Source organism: Indicator indicator, chromosome 26 (genome assembly GCF_027791375.1).
Source record: "Indicator indicator isolate 239-I01 chromosome 26, UM_Iind_1.1, whole genome shotgun sequence".
NCBI lineage: Eukaryota > Metazoa > Chordata > Aves > Piciformes > Indicatoridae > Indicator > Indicator indicator.
In genome coordinates, this window is record NC_072035.1 from 5,310,685 (window position 1) to 5,332,067 (window position 21,383).

Sequence of the window (21,383 nt, forward strand, 5' to 3'; positions counted from 1 at the left end):
TGACTGGGTTATGAATCACCCTCCCACTCTTGATTACTCTGCAAATTTTATGTTTTCAGGAGCAAGAGCTTTAATTTGGGAAATACAGTGAGTATGCTATGACATAGGAAACGCTTCCAATAAAACAAACCTTCAGTCAACCATCATTTCTTGCATGACGGACCCTAATTTAAAAGGTAAGGCTAGAAAAGACTTTAAGAAGTAAGATTACTCAATACTCTCCAAACTACAATTCTTGACACAGAAACTTCCCACAGTGCAGTGTTCATAAGCTGTATTAACTACCTTTACCACTGAGACACCATGAAAAACTTTCTAGTCTCTCTGTTACCAAATTAAATCCATTACTTATTGTCCAAATTCTGAGGACTGAAGAAGTCCTTCCCTCTGTGTTTGGAGTATATGAAGACTCATTTCATCTTCCTTTAGTCTTCCCAGTCATTCCAACTCTCTCTTCTTTTTCACTTCTAACAGTTTTTGATGATTCCATCTAAACTTCCTCCAGCTGGTCTAATTCATGCTACAGGACGCACACAACTGGAAACAGTATTCTAGCTGACGCCAAACAGAACAGCATCTTCCAGATGAGGAGACAACTTGATGCATCCTGCATAAGGCTTGGCTGTCTTTACTGATTACATTAAAGTAAATCAATACAGTCACTATGTTAAGCATCAAATGCAGGAGAAATGTATTCAGTATAGTGGAATTAGAAGAGGTCCTTGGGCAGAAGTTAAGATTTAGCCACGTTCTTGTGAAATGCTAAAGACAGGAAGGCACATTCGGATTTCTAACAGGTCTCCCACCTGATATAATTGCCACAAAAAGCATTTCATACAGCCTGCAAAAAGCTCAAAGGGAATGGGCACCCACTCAGCACTGATGATACTGCCCTCAGTTCCCAGAAACAGCAGATTTCTGAGTGGGAGAAAAACCCTCCTGAGCCCTTTGCTTAGACTGGTACTCACAAAACACAAACATGTGCTGAATGGAATGCCCTTTCCCCTTCAGCTCTAACTTCTGTCACCTTTTATAACATGCAAAATGTTTTCAGTGCAAGATATGATGCAATTGTTCTGAAAAACTTTTGGACTTCTCTGGCTGTAGAATTCAACAGATAATCTAAGAAATAACCACCCAGATTTAATCAGGTGTTGTATTGATTCATCATATTAAGGCTGTTACTTGGTTTGTGCCCAGAGGCATGCCCAAGGTGGCACACATGGATTAGCTCCTGTAGATTAACCATTCATGGTGATTTATGTGTAATTTCTCCACCAGCTGAACTATGGCCACCAAAAAAACCCAACCCAAGCCAAACATAGTAAGACTACCCACTGCATGTGTGGTAGACTTCAGTAGACTGTTGTCTTTTCACCATCAGAATCAAATGTAGAGCATAAATCAAAGTGGGAGCATTCAAGCCTCTACAATGGATCAGGTATCTCCCAGAAGTCACTGAAGACCTATCCCAGTATATATCAAACGGAACTTGCAAGTTCCCATTAATCTGGTTACTGCCTGATGCAAACTCATGCAACATGCAGGATTATCTTTATCCTACTGAGCAGCACATCCAAGTACTGGTAAGGACCTTTTTGGATGACTCCTTGTCCTTTTCAAGGTACCACAGAAGACGATTTAAATTTGTTTTAGTATCACTATCATGTTTCTCTTTGGTTTTACCATATATCAGTTAAAATCATGGATAAATATATGCAGTGTAGGTTGGATGAAGTGACATGGGAGGCTCAAGTACAGAAAAGGAATGGCACACAGTATTTTGGAATGTGCCTTATGCACAGACTCTCATGATCACCTGTTGTCAAAGGCAGGCAAGTAAGCAACATCTCAAATTGATCCTTTTAGCCTGAGTTAGGCACATTATCATGCATCCCTGAGTAGCAGAGATGCCTTCAGCAATGTTTAACCTTAAAAATCTAGTATAAAATCAAAAGTTTTAATGTGTTAACATTTCATCACATTAGCGTAGTTAGAGACTGTTAAAGAAACAAAAAAACATATAATTGTATCAGGAAAATGTACGATGAGAAGTTTTATCACACCACCGTAGAGGGCTGGAGGCTGCTTGCTCAGGAAGAAGCAGGTGTCATAGGCATGGCCACAAAACCAAAGGAATGCATGATTTTGCATGCAGCACACATAAATGGCTGTGGTAGTATTGATATGCACCATATGTTTGAACTACAAGCTACTCAAACACTGCTCTGTAGCGTGATCCAGGGAATGTAACCTCAAGAAGAAGGTCCTTCCTACTGTCCACAGTAGCTGCTCTGTGACAGGGCATTTGCAGGTGACAAATTTTACAGACAGGAAATTTTAAAGGTGCCTAGATCCAAATGTCTTAGATATAATTAACAGTATGATATAATACAATATATATTATCTTATAACAGGATAATTAATAGCAAATTTAATCTCATTAATGATTAAATATAGAGTTAAGTGTACCAGACTACACTCTTCTATGGTTTCTCTTCCTCATCAAATGTGTTTTCACCCTTCTTGGATTCCTGTTACAGCTCTCCTGTCACTCATCCATGGTATCTTTTTTCACACGCTACCCAGATGCTTCCTTTCCTTCTGAGCTTTATTATTCTCTGCCTTTATTTCTTATCTTAATACTGTTTGCTTACTTTGCTCCACCACAGACACAGACTTACTAGCAAAATCTCTTCCTGCTGTAATTGCATTCCTACATACTATCACCAGGTCTTTCACAGACCAGAGCGAAAAAGCACTCACTGGTACACATTCTGCACTATGTAAGTAGAAATTAATGATTCATTATTTCATTAAAACTATTTTCAAAGACCTTCCACATTCGATGGTATTTACTGTCTTCAACGTGACTATACTCTTTGTAATGGCTATGAAGACGCTTCTGTAATGGAAGAAGTGCAAAAATGTTTTAAGTGTTAGCCCACACAGAACTCTTAAAGAATATATTTGGTTTCCAAACCCACCTTGAATGCCTGACAGTTCTATAAGCAGTGGGAAGTGAGTGCTTTGCTTTTGAATGTGATCTAGATCTGGTCTTTGATGATGAATGATACTTGAACGGTGATCGAGATCTTGTCCGAGATCTTTTCTTGTGTTTTTTTCTTTTCTTTTCTTTTTCTTCATCCCTAGGAGGGTCTCTGCTTTTGCTTGAAGGCCTTTCTGCTTGTTTAACTTCTAAGCTGGGTAAATTTCTGACTGCAGTCACAGGACATGGTATACTATTGACACTCTGAAATCAGAAGGTAAAGACCAGTATTCAGTTTTCAAAGTTGCAAGCAAATTTTTAATTTGAGAAAGTAATGTCAGCACAGACAACACATCAGCACCTCTAGTCCCTTACACTAAACAGAGGGCTACATCTACTCCTGTGCAGGCCACACAACATGCACATTCTGCCAAAGAAGGTATCCTGCTTGATAGTCCTGCCAACATATAGTACAGACATTGCAGAAAAGCTGGTACAACAGTAAGGAAAATAATAACTGACAACTACCTTACACTTTTTGACTCATGAAAGTGTGTGAGAAATACATCCATCTTAAGAAAGCAGTTGTTAAATCAATAATAATCTAACCTCCCATGAATGCTTTAAAAAAAGCCCTCACTGTGCTGCATCAGTATTATGCAAATTGTGCATAAGTAAGGCTGACGTCTTCAAAAACAAGCATCTAATAGTGTTTGATGGAGGCCCATACAGTTCCCCAAAGATATATATGCAAGTCGGGATATGCATGCTAAGACTGCCAGCTTAACTAGGACATCTTTCTGAAGTTCTTATCTTTAGTTGTTAGAAGAGATGTGTTCTAAAAAACAGGTACCATCCAGTATCTTTTCATCTATTTATCCCTTTTATTTAAAAAAGGATAAACCTGAAAATACAATCAGGAACTACTGACATTCAAACTTCAGTTTTACTGTCACTCTCATCCCTGAACTGTGCTGTTTTCATTATAGCCTCAAGGAAAACAGCAAAATGACTTGGTGTCGATACAAATTATTTCTATACTTTGCAAAATAAATGTTTGGCACGTAAAGGGTTTGGAAAAAAAAAAATAACAGAAAAATTGTTAATCTCAAAGACAGAACAGGTCCATGAACAATTCATGCTCAGCGAGTAATACCCACTGCAGTCAGTTAAGCAAAACATACCATACTCCCCAAAATTTTCAAATTATCAGCTCATACCTCAGAGAATTCTGCTCAATATCCTGTTTAGAACAATTCAAGTCAGGCACTACAGATATGATCCTCATTTCAAACCTGTCATTCCCCCAGCTGCCATTTCAAGGCAACTGGAGAAATCAGTTTCCCTCTGCCGTAATTTCTGCTCCACCTGGTCTGACACTTTCAGTGTTTGATACAAGGATGCTTACCGTGGTCAGAATAAAAAGTAATATATTAAAATCTGAAATAACCAAATTAGAAACAGGTGGATATTTTCTTTTTACCTTTCTCTCACTTTGAATGACAAGGCAATAACTGACCACATTTGAATAATTGGAAATCCAGCTTTGCTTCAAGTTAGAGCATCATAACACTTTTCTGAGCTTTAAGTGATAATTGCTATCACAACATTTGCAAAAATAGCAGTAAAGCAGGACTAAAACAGTCTGCTTCAATGATTGCAAACATTGTACAGCGTGATCATTTCATGAGTTTGCCACTAACTTCACAATCTGTAATTGCAGACACTTTGTTTCCAAACTTCAGTTTCCTAAGAGACCACCACAGTTGACTTTTGTTGCTTGACAATGTTGTTGTCTCTTTGCACAGCATCTTAGTCTTCACTTTGAACATTACACTATTGAATATGTAAGAGACCAGTTTGCCTTGAAATAGATACCTCTAACAGCTTGAAAAGAAATAGCTGTAGGCAAAATAGAGTACAGGAAAACAAGAGTGAAGGAAAAAACACGAGGCTTTTCAGTGCCCAAGTTCATTTAGGTGCATAAAACACAAGCTATCACACCGCTGCCAAAAAGGAAGTTAATAAATGAGATATTTACTTTTAGCTCACATGCAGTGAATTCTCTCAACAATCAGAATTAACAAACCCACAGTGATAAGCCCCTCTGCGTATCCATCAAGAGCACAAGATGCTGAAACCATGAGCTCTCCTTGACTTTCAGGATGCTTAAACTACAGAGTGACAGCACTGTCCAGACACCTCTGGGAGAAGCAGAAATGTAGGCTGGCTGGCTGTAGATTCAGACACCACTGCTTCAGGTTACTAATGAATCATGATGTTCAGAAAGCCACACAGAAGTAACTGTAGCTACCCCCAAATGAACATACACGTTCTGAAGTTCAAGACAACAGCTAACACACAGGGAGAGGTTGTCATAGTAGGGCCATGACAGGGCCAGAAGTCACCTACCTGTCCAAACCTACGTAACACACCACTGCAACCAGGCACTCAAGTGACAGTTTTCAGGTTGCAATGGAATCAACTGTGGATAAATATCCCAACCTCCTCAGTGGCAAATCTGGTTGCATCCAAGATAGAAGTCACCAGCAAAATGACTTGATTCACCATCAGAGCAGAGGACAGAGCTCAGTGAAAGAGCTTAATTAACATCACCAAGTTGCCAGGCCACAAATAAAATGAGTACGCGTATAAATGATGCTACTGAATAAAAATATTCACAAACTGCCTCAGTGGCTGGCTAAGAGTTTGTGTCTTCACTAGTGAAAACTGATCCACGCAAAATGAGGTAACAGAAACTAAAACTGGAGGCACAAATGAAGAAAAAATATCTAAGCTAGAACAGACACTGGGAGATTATGAAACATTTCCAAAAGGCAGAAACACTCTTACTGACCACGCTCCAGTAGAAAACAGCTTTGGAGAGCATGGGCAACAAACTGATTAGCTGATGAATTTTGTTATGTATCTTAAGGGATGAGAGATCTGTGTTTTTGAAAGCTCTTCTTAGATTTTACCCTGCAAAGATTCAGAGAACATTCACTGAATCTCACTTCTCCGTCCATTTTGGGTAACACCACGTTTTTGGTCCTTACTAAACCCTACGATGTCAGATAATTCCACTGGTAATTGTTCTTCAGCGTTTTATTTGCATGACTGAAGAAAATCTGACTAAAATAACACTTCCTACAGTAAACACTTGCTGAAAAAAAAAAAAAAGTGTTCCAGAGACACCTTTTTTGGAAAAAAAGATGATTTAAAAACTCCTTTAGCAGGAATGGGTTAGGAAAGAGCTCTCTATCAGGAAGAATTGATAGCTCTACGAGAACAAAAACGAGCACTTCGGTGCACTACAAGACATTTGCATATTTGCAGTATTCATAAGACCAGAACACATATTTGTTATTCTGGGGTTGCACTACTTAATCAACATCCAAAGCCAATATTAGGAATGAACCAAAAGGTTCTTACTGCAACAGAAAAAAATCTAGCACTGTTCATGGTACAAACAAAAGCAACTGGTAAAGAACATTATCTATACACTTCTACAACTGAGTAATATTTCTTTGGTTCTGAACAGATGAATTCTGCATCAATTTAAATCCTATTTTAGATCAAAATTGGAAAGAGTGAAGAATACCAGAACTGTGAAGAGTCAATCAACAATTCTTCTACTTCATCAAGATCTGAAAATACTCCAGATTCTTTTCTCCCATGGAAGCTTCCCCAAAGCTTACAGTGAAGTACTACTTGACTGAGAATTAATACTCAACTGTTCAGTAGCAGTGCAAGTTTATGATTGCTCTGTGCATCAAAGCAAGCAGTTACTGCTTCTACAACAGTCTTGTCAGCCCTCACCTCAATAAACAGGCCCAAGATGAATAAACAGAAGTGATAACAAACATTTCCTTTATATTAAAGTTCCTATAGAATTAATAAGTATTTACTACTCAAAGACTCCACGGTTTGATCAGAGTTTAGCTGCTGCACAAAAATGCAAACTACACTGACCGTGAAAAATTCTTCAGAGTCAGAATTCTGCATTCTCAGTCTCCCTGCTGTATGGATCAATAAACCTTCCTATCTTGAGTACTTTGAAGACTAAAATCAAGGCATCGAACATTCTTAGCTCCCTCACCTATCTTAATTAACATGGCAGTTACTGATACTTACTTTTTTCCTCCTCCTGCTAAATAGTGATTAAAAAGTATTTATGGTATGAGGAATTACAGCTCATGTAGTTTTTGACAGTAGGGTTCTTGCAATAAAAAGAGTTCCAAATGCCAGCAAGCTATCCAGCCCCCAAATGCCACATTAGTATGTGACATTTTGGTTTATGTTTTCATCTGTCCTTTTGAAAAGGCAAGATAAGGGAAATTTACAAACTCCTTCCCTCTCATGCTAAACATGAGATCTAGATACCTGCATTTTGAAAACAGGAAAGTAAGCCATGAATGGCCCTGAATTATTCGAAAGCATTTTTTTCTTTAAATACTTCTTGGATAGTTTTCATCAGACAATTGCATTTTGTTCACAAATTAACATTAAGAAAATATGCCAACAGAAAATTATGTTATACATCATTACCTCAAAGAGGCATGCAGCAATATCCACAGTCTAGTGCTGAAAAGAGTAGGATCAACTCTAGCAGCAAGTATAAAAGATGTCCATTATCTACAGCTTGATGTAGATGTTGCTAACCCTGTTACGCTTGGCAAAACTTGAATAGCATCTTATTTTCAAACACTGCATGCTTCTATTTCACCCGTAAACAGACTCTTTTCACAGGAATAAAAATAATTGTTACATACAGGACAAAAGTAAGGACAAGCCATCTAAAGAAACAAATGATAAAACAGGGCTTCAAAACAGGGAAGATGAAAGAGACAAAAGAAGTTTTGCTTTGTCCTATAGAATCTTTATATTCTGAGGCACAACAGAAGATGACATTTGGGACAAACCATTAAAATAGAGTTACTTTCAAATCATGTGCTTGTCTGGTTTTGCAGTATTATGATTGTGTATTCCTCTCCTTGTTTAAATTGGATACAATGGTTTATACAGGTAACTGTTTGGCTATAACCAGCTCTCTTTCACATGCTTATCAAAGTAGTAGCACCCCTGAAGCACTTCTGACACAGGATAAAATATGAGATTAGCAGAATAATCCACATTAGAAACCCATCAGATACACTATTATGCCTTGTAGGCAAAAACTGGACAGTATGACACTTGCAGAACACCTGTCACCACATCAAGTAAGTTCTCTGAATAAGTTAAATACACTGTGCCTTGTCTAGCCAACCACCAGTGCTGGCCTCTTCTATTTTTGCCAGATATTACCAACACCAGCAGATTTTGGGAGATACATTATCAGCCAAATTACTTCGATGGCCACTTATGACCAATTTCTTTGATAAATAATGCAGGTCTCCAGGCCTTCCTTTCAGAAGCACAGCACAGAGGAGATTTTTACCTACGCAAATTATATTCACCAACACTTGTGAACACTGTGGCTGGAAGGAATAACTTGGCAACTTAGATTTTCCCTCTGCAATACTCCTACAACCCTCCATCATTATCAACCACTGTTAACAGAAACATTAAGCAAGTGCTGGCTACTGAACCCCGCTAATCTTCTTCTGTGAGGCTTGGCTGCACACAAATGGAGATCCATGGCTCCAAAAGATACTATTTTCTCTTTTTCAACCTTTTGCTCCCAGATGCACCTAAGAACAACACTGCTCAGATAGATAATGACAAGTTTTTATGTGGCACACTTGGAGACAAACAATATTTTAACCTCCTGGAAAAGGTGGCAAAAATGTGACAGGCTTTATACCAAGTGTATTATACCACAGCCTACTACCAAAGGTGATGTATTCAGAATTCAACCCATGCCAAGAGCCAGCATACTTGCTTTATTAAGCTGAAAGCAAAAACAAACAAACAAATTCAAACCTACGATCTTAAAATGATCTCTCCCAATGTCTAATATACTAATATAGTAAACAAATGTAGGAATGTGCAGAACTAGCCTTTATGCTACTTCATATAAAAATACCTTCTTAATTTAACTGTATTTTAATAATTCTGGAGTAAAGTTTGAATTTCAGATTATGAAATACCTTAATTCATTTGTTTAAAATCGAGAAAAGCACTTTAATGCAGCATTCCATATGCTCTGCATGTCTGGAAGAACTGCAGTTGTTAAAACTACAGGTGGTGTGATGCTGTAGGACAAAGATTGCGTGTTCACTGTGGAATGCAACTTCCCCACTGACACTACCTGACAGATGAGCCAGCTGGTGTGATCCTCTTGTAACAAAAACGTCCTTGTGAATTATATACATAAACACACAAAGCGAGCTGCCACCCAGTTACTGTTCACCCGTGTCCTGACAAAGGGCAAATACTTCACTAGCTGCATCAGCACTACTGCAAGCTGATCAGTTTTTTGGAAACTGAGCTAAGCTAAATCTTTTCCAAGCAGTGGTTTGAGGAAACACCATGCCCAACTGGTAGCACTGTAATGCATGCAAGAACAGTGAGGAGCCATTAGTGAAAAGCTCTGCTGCTTCATTGCTCAAGCTCATTTCCCAGCCTTTTGTTCCTCTTGCTTGATTGCAATTTAAGGAAAACCATACAAAACAAATAATTCATCTATGGAAAAACTGGATCTGACTATTTTTAAGATTCAGCTGAAGCAAAAAAAAAAAAAAAAGCTTAGAAGTGCTATATCCTGTGGTATTGACTGTCCTCTACATGCAGTTAGTAGAATCAATTTTGTTCAAAGATTAAGCTATATTCAGTACCAGCATTTCTTTCAAGAAATACCAGGTATCAGGAAAATCTGAGAGAGGTCAAAAAAGCTTTGCTCATTTAATGCATTTCTACACAGTGTGATAAGCAGGTTTGCAGCACAAAAGTACACTGTGCATGCACATAAATAGCATCTCTAGCTTTTATACAGTTATTAGACATGGGCAATCTTAGGGAAATTATGCACCTCCTATGGACGTTCTAAACTCCTCTTCATTCTCAGTCATTACACACCTCAGTCATGACTCCATCTTTTGAGACACATTTTTGAGCTACAAAAATCATTCCACTATCTTAACTCTACAACCACTGCACATCAATCTGTGTTTCCTGGAGTCCTTATCAGATGCTCCTTCCCTCAAAATGGGAAATGAAACAGGTTAAGTCATGTTTTTGTTGGTCTTGAATATTTTTCATTTTCCGAAACACCTCCAATTAGTTCCATTGACCGAACTACAAAACTAGTTTTACATCACTCTCTCTGCCTTTATATATATATATATATATATATGTTTCTTTAAAATACACCCACTGGAGTTACTTCTTGTCACTCTTGCCCTCAGTGTTTTCAAAATTATCTTTCTCTTTCTGAAACATGATTGAAAAGGTTTTAAAAACCTCCTGTGCTACATATTTAGACATCAGGATGCAACTTACTGGATTCTCAGTGTATATAAAACCAGAGGTTAACAAATCCACAATATGATTTCACTTATCTTTTTCTAATATAATTTCTTCAATCAAATGGGTTGTTACTGACAGGCAAACCAGGCAAGGAGAGCAAGGGGCAGCTCATGAATTGAAATGAATGTAGAAGGAAGCTTTTTCAAATAAGGTAAATGGAAAGACAGGAGCTTGAAAAATATTCACCTTTCAAAATAAACTTTTACATGCAAATATATATATATATATATACACACACACAAACCCATATATGTATCTATATCAACATATACAAGCATGTCAATAAGGAAACTCCTCTTAGGAGGAGTATTGCTTCCAAAGACACAATAGCATTTTAGACTGTTCATTAACACAGTACTGCACTTTAAGCATAAGATTTAATTTTATCTCAAAAAGTAAGGTCACACCAGCAACACTTAAATGTATATTTGAAATTGTAAATAAGCCTTTTTATAAAGAACACATCTCCAAACCATTTCTCTTGGTAAGAATTAAGTAAAACTGGTTATTTCACATTTCTTAAATATACTGCATTTTTCTGTGTGAGAAAAAGAGATGCCTTGTCTTAAACTGTACATATGTGTGAAAAGGAGAAAAGTTTTTAGCAAACCAGTTCACTGAGAAGTGGGATTAGGGTCTGTTTTTTGTTGGAAAGTACACTTGCTTTTAAGTAAGTTCATCTTAGAACTTCAATAAGTTCAGATGTGAGAGAGACACACTTATCTGCTCTTCTGAACAAAAAAAAAAAAAAAAAAAAAAAAAAAAAAAAAAAAGTTTCAGCTGTTCCCGAGGAGTTACTGGTTATTTTGGGCATTCTCTTAAAAAATATCAAAAGAATCCTGTTTAGAAATATCTATGTCCTTGACAAATCCCCTTGGGAAGGGGAGCTGAACTGCAAGGCTGGGGAGTTCTGTGTTGTCATTGTCTCTCTGCATTCACTCTTCAATATATATCTAATAAAAAGTACCAAACTCTTGCCTCAGTCAAAGAAACTTTAGCAGCAGTAGCAATGAGAATCCCAAAGAAGATCTCTTTTGGGATGTGACTGCACCCAATTTTCTGCTATTCTATGCTAGTATAGATCACCCAAGCAGTCTGTTCTCTTGAAAGTGTTTTGAGGTGCAATTCACGATTTAGTTGGAAAAACTCAAGAAGTCAGCAATGAATTCTTCTTGCTATGTACTGGAACTCTTTCTGTGGGAAAGGAAACAGTAGAAAGCCATATCTTGCAACCAGTCTGTATCTGAAATTTTCTCAGTACCAAGATACAAAGCTTTGCTTGATTAGTGCAACAAAGAGTGATTTACTGGCTTTAGGGAAGCAATACAGTTTTTAGAATTGGGAAACTGTGGTTTTACTTCCCAAAATATTTGTACTTACAATCTGCAGGAAAGGTCTGGCTGCAACAAATACAAACACAGGAATTTCAATCTGGCTTATGAAGGATCCTGATGCAGGATCCTCAAGCTGCAGAAATTTCTGGTCCAATATAGGTTAAATTTCAGGAAACTGAAGAGTCTACACCAAATCTCATTCCTACTTCTTCTCTACAACTGTTTACAGATATTGCAATGAAAACACAAGTCTAAGGTGACTTTTCTGAAAATGAATTTTAGCAGTTTTTCTTCTATTAAGACAAGAGATTGTCTGGACTTGTTAGAGATGTCCATACAGGTGCTGGAAACAGACTCCCCCATCTTTTAGCAAGCACACATCAGATCACAGTGGAATAGGATGTGCTTATGACAAAATGATGCTTAGGCTGGATAAAAATGAGTGACAATCCTGGAAGTAAATGATCACTTCTTAAGCACAATACTGGCAGAAAGAGAAAACAGCTCAGTGAAAAATCTGGAACAAGGGGAGAAGAAAAAGGAAAGAACAGAAACCAAGTATAAAAATAGCCTATTCTCCTCCTCTGTGGATGAAGCTGAGCAATCAGTAACTTAAATATACAGCGTAAATGGGAAAGTGACTCTTCAATAACGAACACAGTGCTGCTGCCAAAACTTGCAGATGGACAGAAAAGCTTCAGGACAGTGCTATGATGCATGAACAAATCAATACTTGAAGGATTTTTCTAAATAATAAATTCAAATCCCTCATTTAGGCTTTAAAAATTGTAGTTACTCTACTGAAATCAGAAAGGGTTTATGTGAAACACGTTATTTCTTAGCTGTTTTAAACAGCACTTTCTGCTTGTTAGTAGGCAAAAAAAAATAAAGGCAATGTGTGTCTTTGATCAATACAGGTTTTGAGACTTTGGATTTACATTTCATTATTGAAGTTTCAACTGTTTTGGCCCAAGATTCCTCTTTAACTTTGTCAAGTCAAAAATTCTTAGTTTCATAGAACTGGTTTCTAGAGGCTCTACCCAAGAAATCATTTTTATTACTCATTAACAGACCAACTAGTAATGGTTCTGCTGGCTGCAGACAACAATGCCAAATAAGTGGTTAGCAGTTACTTCTGCAGGAGAAATCCTCTTTCTGATAAATTGTGGTAATGTAATGTATGGCCACAAGAAATCAGTTTTCAATTTCCTTTGGAACAAAACACATATTAAATAAATAATTACATTTTACTACAGATATCCCAACACTCTTGAAAGGTAAACATTCTAATTCATGGTTTGGTTAGATGATTAGAGATCCCTTCTAATCTCAAGCCTTCTATGATTCTAAGGACCACTAGTATGGACCACCTGTAAGCTCAATTTCCTTTCTGAAACTGGCTAACTGATCTCTGTATTATGCATTACATTTCCCTATCACTTCTTTAATGGCAGATGGGAGACATATGTAAGATGACTGAAAATATTAACTATTTAAAATTCAAATTTCTCTGCATTTCAAAGAGCTTCCATCACTTCAGCCAACTCCATAACATACTGTCTGACTCAACACTCTGCAACTAAGTTTTCTGCTAGCTTTATGGTAAAGAGAAATTTATTTCCTGCTTACCTCATTATTAAAGGAATTCTCTTCAATTTTCTCAGCTTCTGCCTCTGCCAGAGGGTTTTTCAGGGTCTGCAAGAACAGTGCAGCTTTCCTTTTGCGCTCTGCTTGTAGCTGCTTTTCTTTTGATTCTTTGGAGGCCTGTGCAAGCTTCTCTCTTGCTGCAGCTGCTAATCTATCCTCTAGTTTCTGCTTTGCTAAGAAAGATAATTAAACATCAAGTTTAGAGTGAGTCACTTGGGGAACTTGGATTTCTTTGAAACAAATACACTCCAACACAAACAACCAAACAGCCCTTCCCAACCCTTCTCAAGCTGTTCCACTACATCCAAAGACGTAACAAGCACATACAAGTTTGAAACTATGAAATTCCAAGTATCTTAATCCATAAATGTAGCATTTGCTTGATTAAAAGTAATCCAGATGAAGTAAAGATTTTAAGCTTAAAGAAAATGACATGAAAATGCAATCCTGGAAGTTTCAGGATACTTGCCCTTTCCTATTTACAAAAGCTATCTAAAAAAGTAGCACGGCAAGCTCAGAAGTTTTTTTTTTTTGCACTTGTTAAAGCAATGTAAACCTTCTATCTTGCTCCTTCTACAGATCTGATCTTTACCTTAGGTCAGCCCTATTTACATGCCCCATTAAAATATTTACACAAAAGGGCTGCTCCAGAATTTTTCAGAAACTCCTTTACCATTGTTATACCCAACAGTTGCTGTTATGTGATTACAGAAAGAGAATAAGCCAATCTAACGTGCACCTAATGGAAGTGACGGACAGAGGACAGACAAAATATCCACTTCTGTGTTCTGTGCACGTACAATTGGATTTTTTTATTCAATTGCACAGGTTTTCCAACACACAACTTTTTCCAAACATGTTTTACACTTCAGTTTTGTTGTCATACAAAATAATTCAGATTTGCTTTAGAGTCTTAGCACCACAGCATACTTTGTGCTACTGAAGTTTACAAAGGAACTGCTACTCAGAAACAAACAAACGAAAAAGTAATTTTAAAAATAAAAAAAAAACCTCAGTTCCTGTGGCATACACATAGTTGTAGCAGAAATATTAAGTTTCTAAGCTGGTAAACACTGACAGCATCTCCACTTTATTGAACACTCCCTGCCTGTGAAACGGCCTTGGGGAGGAATGGGGAAAATTTGATCCCTTAAAAAAAAATCATTTAATTCAAATTCACACAGTATACCATTCTGTCCTTACGTATACAGACATAGTAAGGGGAAAAACCCACACAACAACTTAATGGCATTGCATAAGAGCAATAAAATACCAACAAGGTGATATTGATCTGTGTGGAAGTGCTATGTAACTAAAACATAGCTTGAAGCATTTCACTGTTCTTTGAAGAAATGAGAAAAGGACATGCCTTTTTCTGGGCGCTCTTAATGCAATCTGGACACTAGAAGTTCAGTGCTTTACTTGGGGGTTACAATGGAAAAGCAAAATAAAATTCAGAAAGATCGTGCATCAGGGCACAGCACTCCAGTGTGTTACAAGTTCGATTTTAGCTGAGCAAACAATGAAGGTTTCATTCTTAATGCTAAACAGGAAACTGTAGAAAAAGAAAAGAATTCTGATTCCTGTTAACATGACACAGTAAAGATTCAGAACACCCAAGTGCCATACTTATGGACATGACAGTTGTGTAGTTTGCCTGAAGCACTTGACCCCTCATTTTATTTTCACTTTGAGATGGGATACCTTGCTTAGCTTCCAACTCCTCCTGCGTAAGTTGAGGTTTTTTCTCTTCAGTAGTAGTACAAGGAGTGGTAACAGCTGGAGTATGATTTGAAGCGCTATTAGGATTCTCTTGGCCTTCCTTGCCTTCTTCTTCTTCCTCATCACTGTCATCATCCAATTTAACACGATTTTTCTCCAAAGGAAGAAGGTCGTTTTCTTTGGCCTTGATTGCAAAGCTTATTGGAGCAAATGATGCTGTGAATGAACGGGTAAGATTTTACACATCGTTAGGCTACAACAGAAAGTAGGTTTCTTGACTTTATCTATTACTCAATGCAGACTGTACAACAAAAAAAGAATGCTGTATCATCCTTAGGCTACGGTAATTATTTTGGGAAAAAGGACAACTTCCTTTTTTTTTCCAAAAACCCAAATGTTAGAAACTCCACTTGCCTTGTAAAGATCTATCTCAAAGTGTTTTTCTAATAATTCAGTAGCAGCAGGGGAAAAATCAAGGTACTCTAAACCATCACAGGAATTACATTTGCTGAGATGAGATACATAATCTCATATTCTGTCCCAAATAAATTCTAGTTTTTATTTTCCCAAATGAACAATCCCCTCTTCCAGGCTTAAGATGAAAACATTCTGCTCAGGCTCCTATCTGGCACACTACAGTATGATATGGTCCCTTATGTTTCCTCAGCACTAAATAAACGGTGTGCACAACAATAGCATTTGGCAGGCTCACAGAACAGTATTTAAAGACTTATTTCTATCCATATGAAAATTAATTACTTCGGGGAGCTAACATTTCATTACTGGAGATATAAATGCAAAAGCTAAGTACTTTTCCCCAAACATCTTGGCTGGTCTTGCTGTAGCAAGATTTGTGGTCAACGATTCCTTTCAAACAGACTCAGAAATAAAGAACTCAACAATTCCAAGAGACAGGAGATTAAAGTAGCGATTTTCCCACCTTTTCGTAAGATAAAACAAATCCTAAGATGGGGTTTTACTCCCTCAGATGTAAAAGAAAAATCTAGTGCAGATGTTGTCTTGCAGCCAAGTACTGTATTTAGGTTACAAGGCAGTAGGATTTGTCCCATACTAAAGGAAATTAAAATAGGTTTATAGGAATAGGGCTATCACGAAATGACTCACTGGTCACATTCCATCATCTAAATTTGAGCGTATTATTATTATTAAAGCACAGGTTCCAGTTTGACATTTGTAACAACACAACAGGAAGAAACAACACCCTTTTCTGCTGTACATGACATTCTCTTTATAGGGCACCTTTTAAGATTGCTCCTTCCCTAAGGAAGAGACTCGACCTGCCCAAAGAAACAGCAGAGTATGGACAGCCAGACAACTACAGCAAAGGCCTGAAGCTTGCAGTCCGTGGAAAGAATGAAACTGCAGTGAGGAGCAGGAAGAGAAAATTCCAGGGGCCCATGGGGAGTAGATGAATTTATCAGCAATTGAGAAAGCCACTGAAGTGGCAGGAAGGCAGCACCCATCCACTGGAACATGGGTCAAGAGTGCTTTTTCAGTTTCATTATTTTTTTTTAGTAGCTTTCAGTTCTAGTTGTAAGATTTCAGTTTCTAGCTTTTTTAGAGAAGAGAAGAAAATTTAATATATCTTCTCCTGATAGACAAGGAAGTCAGTTCCCAGTATAAGCAATTGTTAATACTAATAATGTGTTAGCTGACTTGGATTGGCTCCCAAGAGATCCTTGCATTTTCTCTCTCTGCTGCTATGACTGCAGGGAGAAAAACATTCCCCTTTGACATGAAAAGGGTCTTCTTTCCTGCATGAGCAATATTCAACACAGGAAGACTGAGAACTGAGTAATATGCCTAGTGTACTTCCTCCATATGCATGGTTTTAAATCAAGACTACTGCTTTTATTCAGAAGAAATAACTTCTTTCTTGCACAAAGCTTTGTAACTGTCAAGGTTAAAATGACAAAAATAAGATTATACTGAGGTCAATAATAAAAGCCTTCAACTTTGCACAAACTTAAATAAAACAATTTATTCTGTCAGACCATAAATACCTAGTAGTCTGATAAGAAAGAAATGAGAGCAATCAAATTACTTATTTCAGTCCTTTTTTTATTGCTTCCAGTGAAAACATTTTCCACATGATGAAATTCTTTTCCCTACCTTCCCCCTGCATTTTTTTTTTCCTTTTAAACATATGGTAACAAACATTTTCACACCCAACAAATCATGCTAGCATACCTTTCACCAGTTTGCCATCACTGACAGTTTTAGGAGGAATATCCTTTTTAGTTCCTGGAACTCCCTTAGCACTTGGCTCAGATGCATCTTCAGGTGCATGTTCATCTGTGAATTGAGTCTCACTCGGTGTATCGCCAGTAGTATCTGCTGGAACATCTTCAGATGAAGATGCTCCCTTTTTCAAAAGAAACATGCAAGTTTACTAAGTGGTTAGTTCATGAAACAATTAATGCATTGTATGTAGAGCTGCAATTTTGTCAGCCACTTCCAAAAAAATCACATCATCAGCTAGTCACATAACAGCAGATTTTACATCAATAAGCACTCAGGACCAAAGTCTGCCTCTTACAAATAATGCACTGCCTCATGCAAACCCACAGGCTGCAAAAACAACAGACTTACAGCAACAGTGAAGAAATTATTTTTCAGATGGTACACTTTTGCCAACAGCTGTTTTAATAATTATGGAGTTTAAATTATATACTTTTTTTTTCCTCCCAAAGTATATCCTTTTAGGTCTTGAACTCCAGAGTCCAGGACAAAACTCACCAAAGTTAACTGATAGCTACAGAATGAAAACTTGTGACAGTTTTTGCTAATGTACAATTGCATGGTACCTTTATTGGGATGAGCACAGGGATGAGTTAATGCGCTTGATTTGTTCCAACATTTTGCTGAAGAAAACTGGGCCTATCAATGTTTTCTGTGTCATGGATACAGTGTGGATGTGCTGAGAGACTTTCCAAAGTAAGGAAACTACTGGTTCCACTATTAACATGACTGAATCATTCAAGACAATCTCTAAATTCACAGTATAAAAATTTCAGGATGGGTATTGTAGAACATTATAAATATTTACATGGTGAGTCAGGCAATGACATTATGTAATTTAACACTCAAACGAGCCTCTCTCAAACAGAAGGGTTGCTTTCCACTGGCTGCCGTTAAGTATACTTAATGTTGAAATACCAGGTATTGAAGAGATACTTTCATTGGTCCCTGCAGCCATTCCCTAACCAACAGAACTAATTTATGAAAATCCTCAAAGGACAAAAACATAAGGAAAAAAAGGACTTCAGCCTGTATTTACGGAAGACAGCAGTACAATTCCCTATTAACTTTAATGGCCGAAAGGAGAACAATCAATTGCATTAGTTGCCTATACGCACATTACTAAAACATAAAGATAATATTGAAATCATTATTCTAAAAAATTAAAGAGAATGGCATTATCTACAAAACCATGCAGCAGGAAAATATGTATTGCTACATATGACCTCAAGGGACTTAAACCAGTTTCTGCTTGCTTCTTAGCTGTACTCATTGAACACTTAAAATGAATTCTTTCTTATTAAGCTTCAATGACTGCACGATTTCCACCCAAAACAAACTTTAACAAGTTCTTATTAATTATGTAAGTATTATGAACTCAACCCACTGGTTTGCAAATTAGAAATTCTAGAGTAACAGTCACCATTGTGGTACAGGGCAATTTTGCATGTCATTTATCAACTGAATAAGATCATATTTACCACAGCTTATCTTTAAAAACAACGTTTTCAAAACATTATTCATGATTAAAACAAATATTAGACACAAATGTTTCAAACAGCAATTAGTACTGAATGCCTTCATTTTCCATGAAGTGATATTGAGGAGTTTACCCACAGGCCTACCTTCTTTAGTTTAAGGTTTCCTAATTTAAACCTTGAGATGACAAATGGGCACAAAAGAAGAATAGCTCTTTTCCATGAAACGTTATCATCAGGTAATGTATTTCTGATACTATCTGCAATTTTCTTTTCAGTAAGGGAACAATCTAATGAGATTAGTTAACATGAGAAAAGTGAAAAAAAACATAGAAAGGATGCCAGATTTGAGTATCATCATCTAATAACACAGACTAGAAGCAAAGGAAGTAGGAAACTGATGTCAGATTATGAACCTCCAAAACTGTTTCAGTCAATCATGATAGGACTCTTCTTTAACAAAACCTCCCTCAGAAAAAAGCACATCAGAAAACTAGTCCAGTTGCTGTGCTACAAAGAACCATGAGGCTTACAAGGTGGCATGATTATAAAAAAGCTATACCTAACCTTTCTGACAATAGAACACTCAGCCCAATCCCACCAGGATCTAAATCTCCACAGAGAAGACCTTCTCTCATACAGAAAGCCAGAAGATTTTCAGGTTGCCATTTTATATTACCACCACATCGAGTGGCTGCTTATACTGAAAAGCAAAACCTAAGCATCACACCACTTCACATATCCCTATTTAAATGCTATACAAAACTAAAAACCAGCCACAAAAAAGCATTCACATTCTCTGCTGAACACTTTCTCCATAATTCAGTGCTTCTTTAAAATGTCTCATGATAGCACAACAGATAGGCAAGTTCTTTTCTTACTCACATTGCATCTGTAATATATGTATATACAAACACACGTACCTGACAGTTGTCACTGCTCTCCTTTTGAAGGAAGAACTGCTTTTTAAATTCATAATAAGCATTATACTGGTGCCATGGTTGCAGGAACTCAAATCTGTTAAAAGAAAACTGAGTATGTGAAAATGCGCATGAACACAACAAACCTTTGCCATGTAACCTTCTCTAGCAAATGGAACACTACGTGATGTTTGGAAGCATTGTAACTTATGCCTAAACTTCTGGAGGATACACATTCAGAGTATGCTTTCCAAAGATGTTTTTGTTAGGTTGGTTGTTTTGAGGAGTTGGGCAGTAATACTTTGGCATTACCATTAAGTAGGTCCCTGAATTTCAATTAAAAGAAATACAGTACTTTTCTTCTTGAGATCTGCATGTCCTGATAATGTATTTAAAAATGAAAAACTCAACTTTTAAAATGAAAGTCAAAATAACATTTTCTCTCACCTGAGATCATTCTTGGCACGAACACTGGTTTCAAATTTTATCCCATTCCTAGCAACATACTCAGCCAGCTTATCAATAACAGGTTGGATATCTGGGGGTGGAGGTATAATGGCAACCACTGGAGTAATTGTGCTGAAAACATCAAAAGTATATTAATAAATATAACAAATATCTTTCAGACTGTTGCTTTAGCAGAAAAAACATTACACAGAGGTTTGTTCTCTGGGTTCACTATGCAGTTAAAACAACTTGATTATGCAAAAACTTCATAGTAGGTGAGTGACAACCACATACAATATCAAAGATCAACGTGGAAGCAATCAAAGCTGTATAGACACTGAGCAATATTTCTGAGGAATCATCAGTAATAGAACCCTTCCTATATACTTTTTACAGAAGTGCAGGAAAGACACCCCTTCACCAAACAAGTAAATCTCTATGTGGTACCTTGTAGTTGTTGTAGTAGAAGTCAACCCACTGCTGCTATCTGTTGTATCTGGGGGAGGTGGAGGTGTAGTACCAGGAGGTGGAGGTACTGTTGCCACCCCTGTAGTGCTTGATACAGTTACCCCTGCAGGCAACGCGTTGTAATAGGTGGCAACATCTATTCCTGGAGGTGGAGGTGCGAGGCAATAGGTTCCATCAGGAAGCATATAGTAACTATAATACATGGCTGCCACAGTTGCTATAAAAAAACGTATTTAAGGACAATGTTTTAATTAGAAGAAAAACACTCAATTGAAAAAAGACATCAGTACAAACACATTGAGAGTCCAGATTCACCCAACACACTAAGAAACGGTTACCTAATTTCTTGTGTGAAAAAAAAAAGGAAAAAAAGAAGAATGTTCATATTAATCACTCAGGATAAATGTAGATTAAGGGACAGGATCAGAATGTACTGAAGGACAGCTGGAAGCCAAATAGGTATGAATAGAGAAGTGAACCAGAAAAGGCCTAATAAAAAAATCATTCTTCCTAATCTAATTTACCTCTGGCACTTTAACTCAGTTAAAACAAAGATGCATTAAGAAAGAAATGCACATACATTCAGAATTCACATCTAGAAACGTATACACACACATCTCTTAAACCACTCTATTGCTATACATAGACA

The 21,383-nt window shown here is 37.2% G+C and overlaps 1 protein-coding gene across 2 annotated transcripts in view; it reads right to left on the reverse strand.

Moving 5' to 3' along the window:
* The window catches only part of SFSWAP (splicing factor SWAP), a 46,651-nt gene that overhangs the window by 12,087 nt on the left and 13,181 nt on the right, over window positions 1–21,383 (reverse strand). For both annotated transcript variants that reach the window (XM_054392515.1, XM_054392514.1), the window contains exons 8-14: window positions 20,714–20,951; window positions 20,267–20,398; window positions 19,823–19,916; window positions 17,371–17,545; window positions 15,142–15,375; window positions 13,420–13,610; window positions 2,988–3,253 (exon numbers count right to left, since the gene is read on the reverse strand). In XM_054392515.1, the coding sequence (XP_054248490.1) occupies window positions 2,988–3,253; window positions 13,420–13,610; window positions 15,142–15,375; window positions 17,371–17,545; window positions 19,823–19,916; window positions 20,267–20,398; window positions 20,714–20,951 (1,330 nt within the window). The remainder of the gene's footprint in view (window positions 1–2,987; window positions 3,254–13,419; window positions 13,611–15,141; window positions 15,376–17,370; window positions 17,546–19,822; window positions 19,917–20,266; window positions 20,399–20,713; window positions 20,952–21,383) is intronic.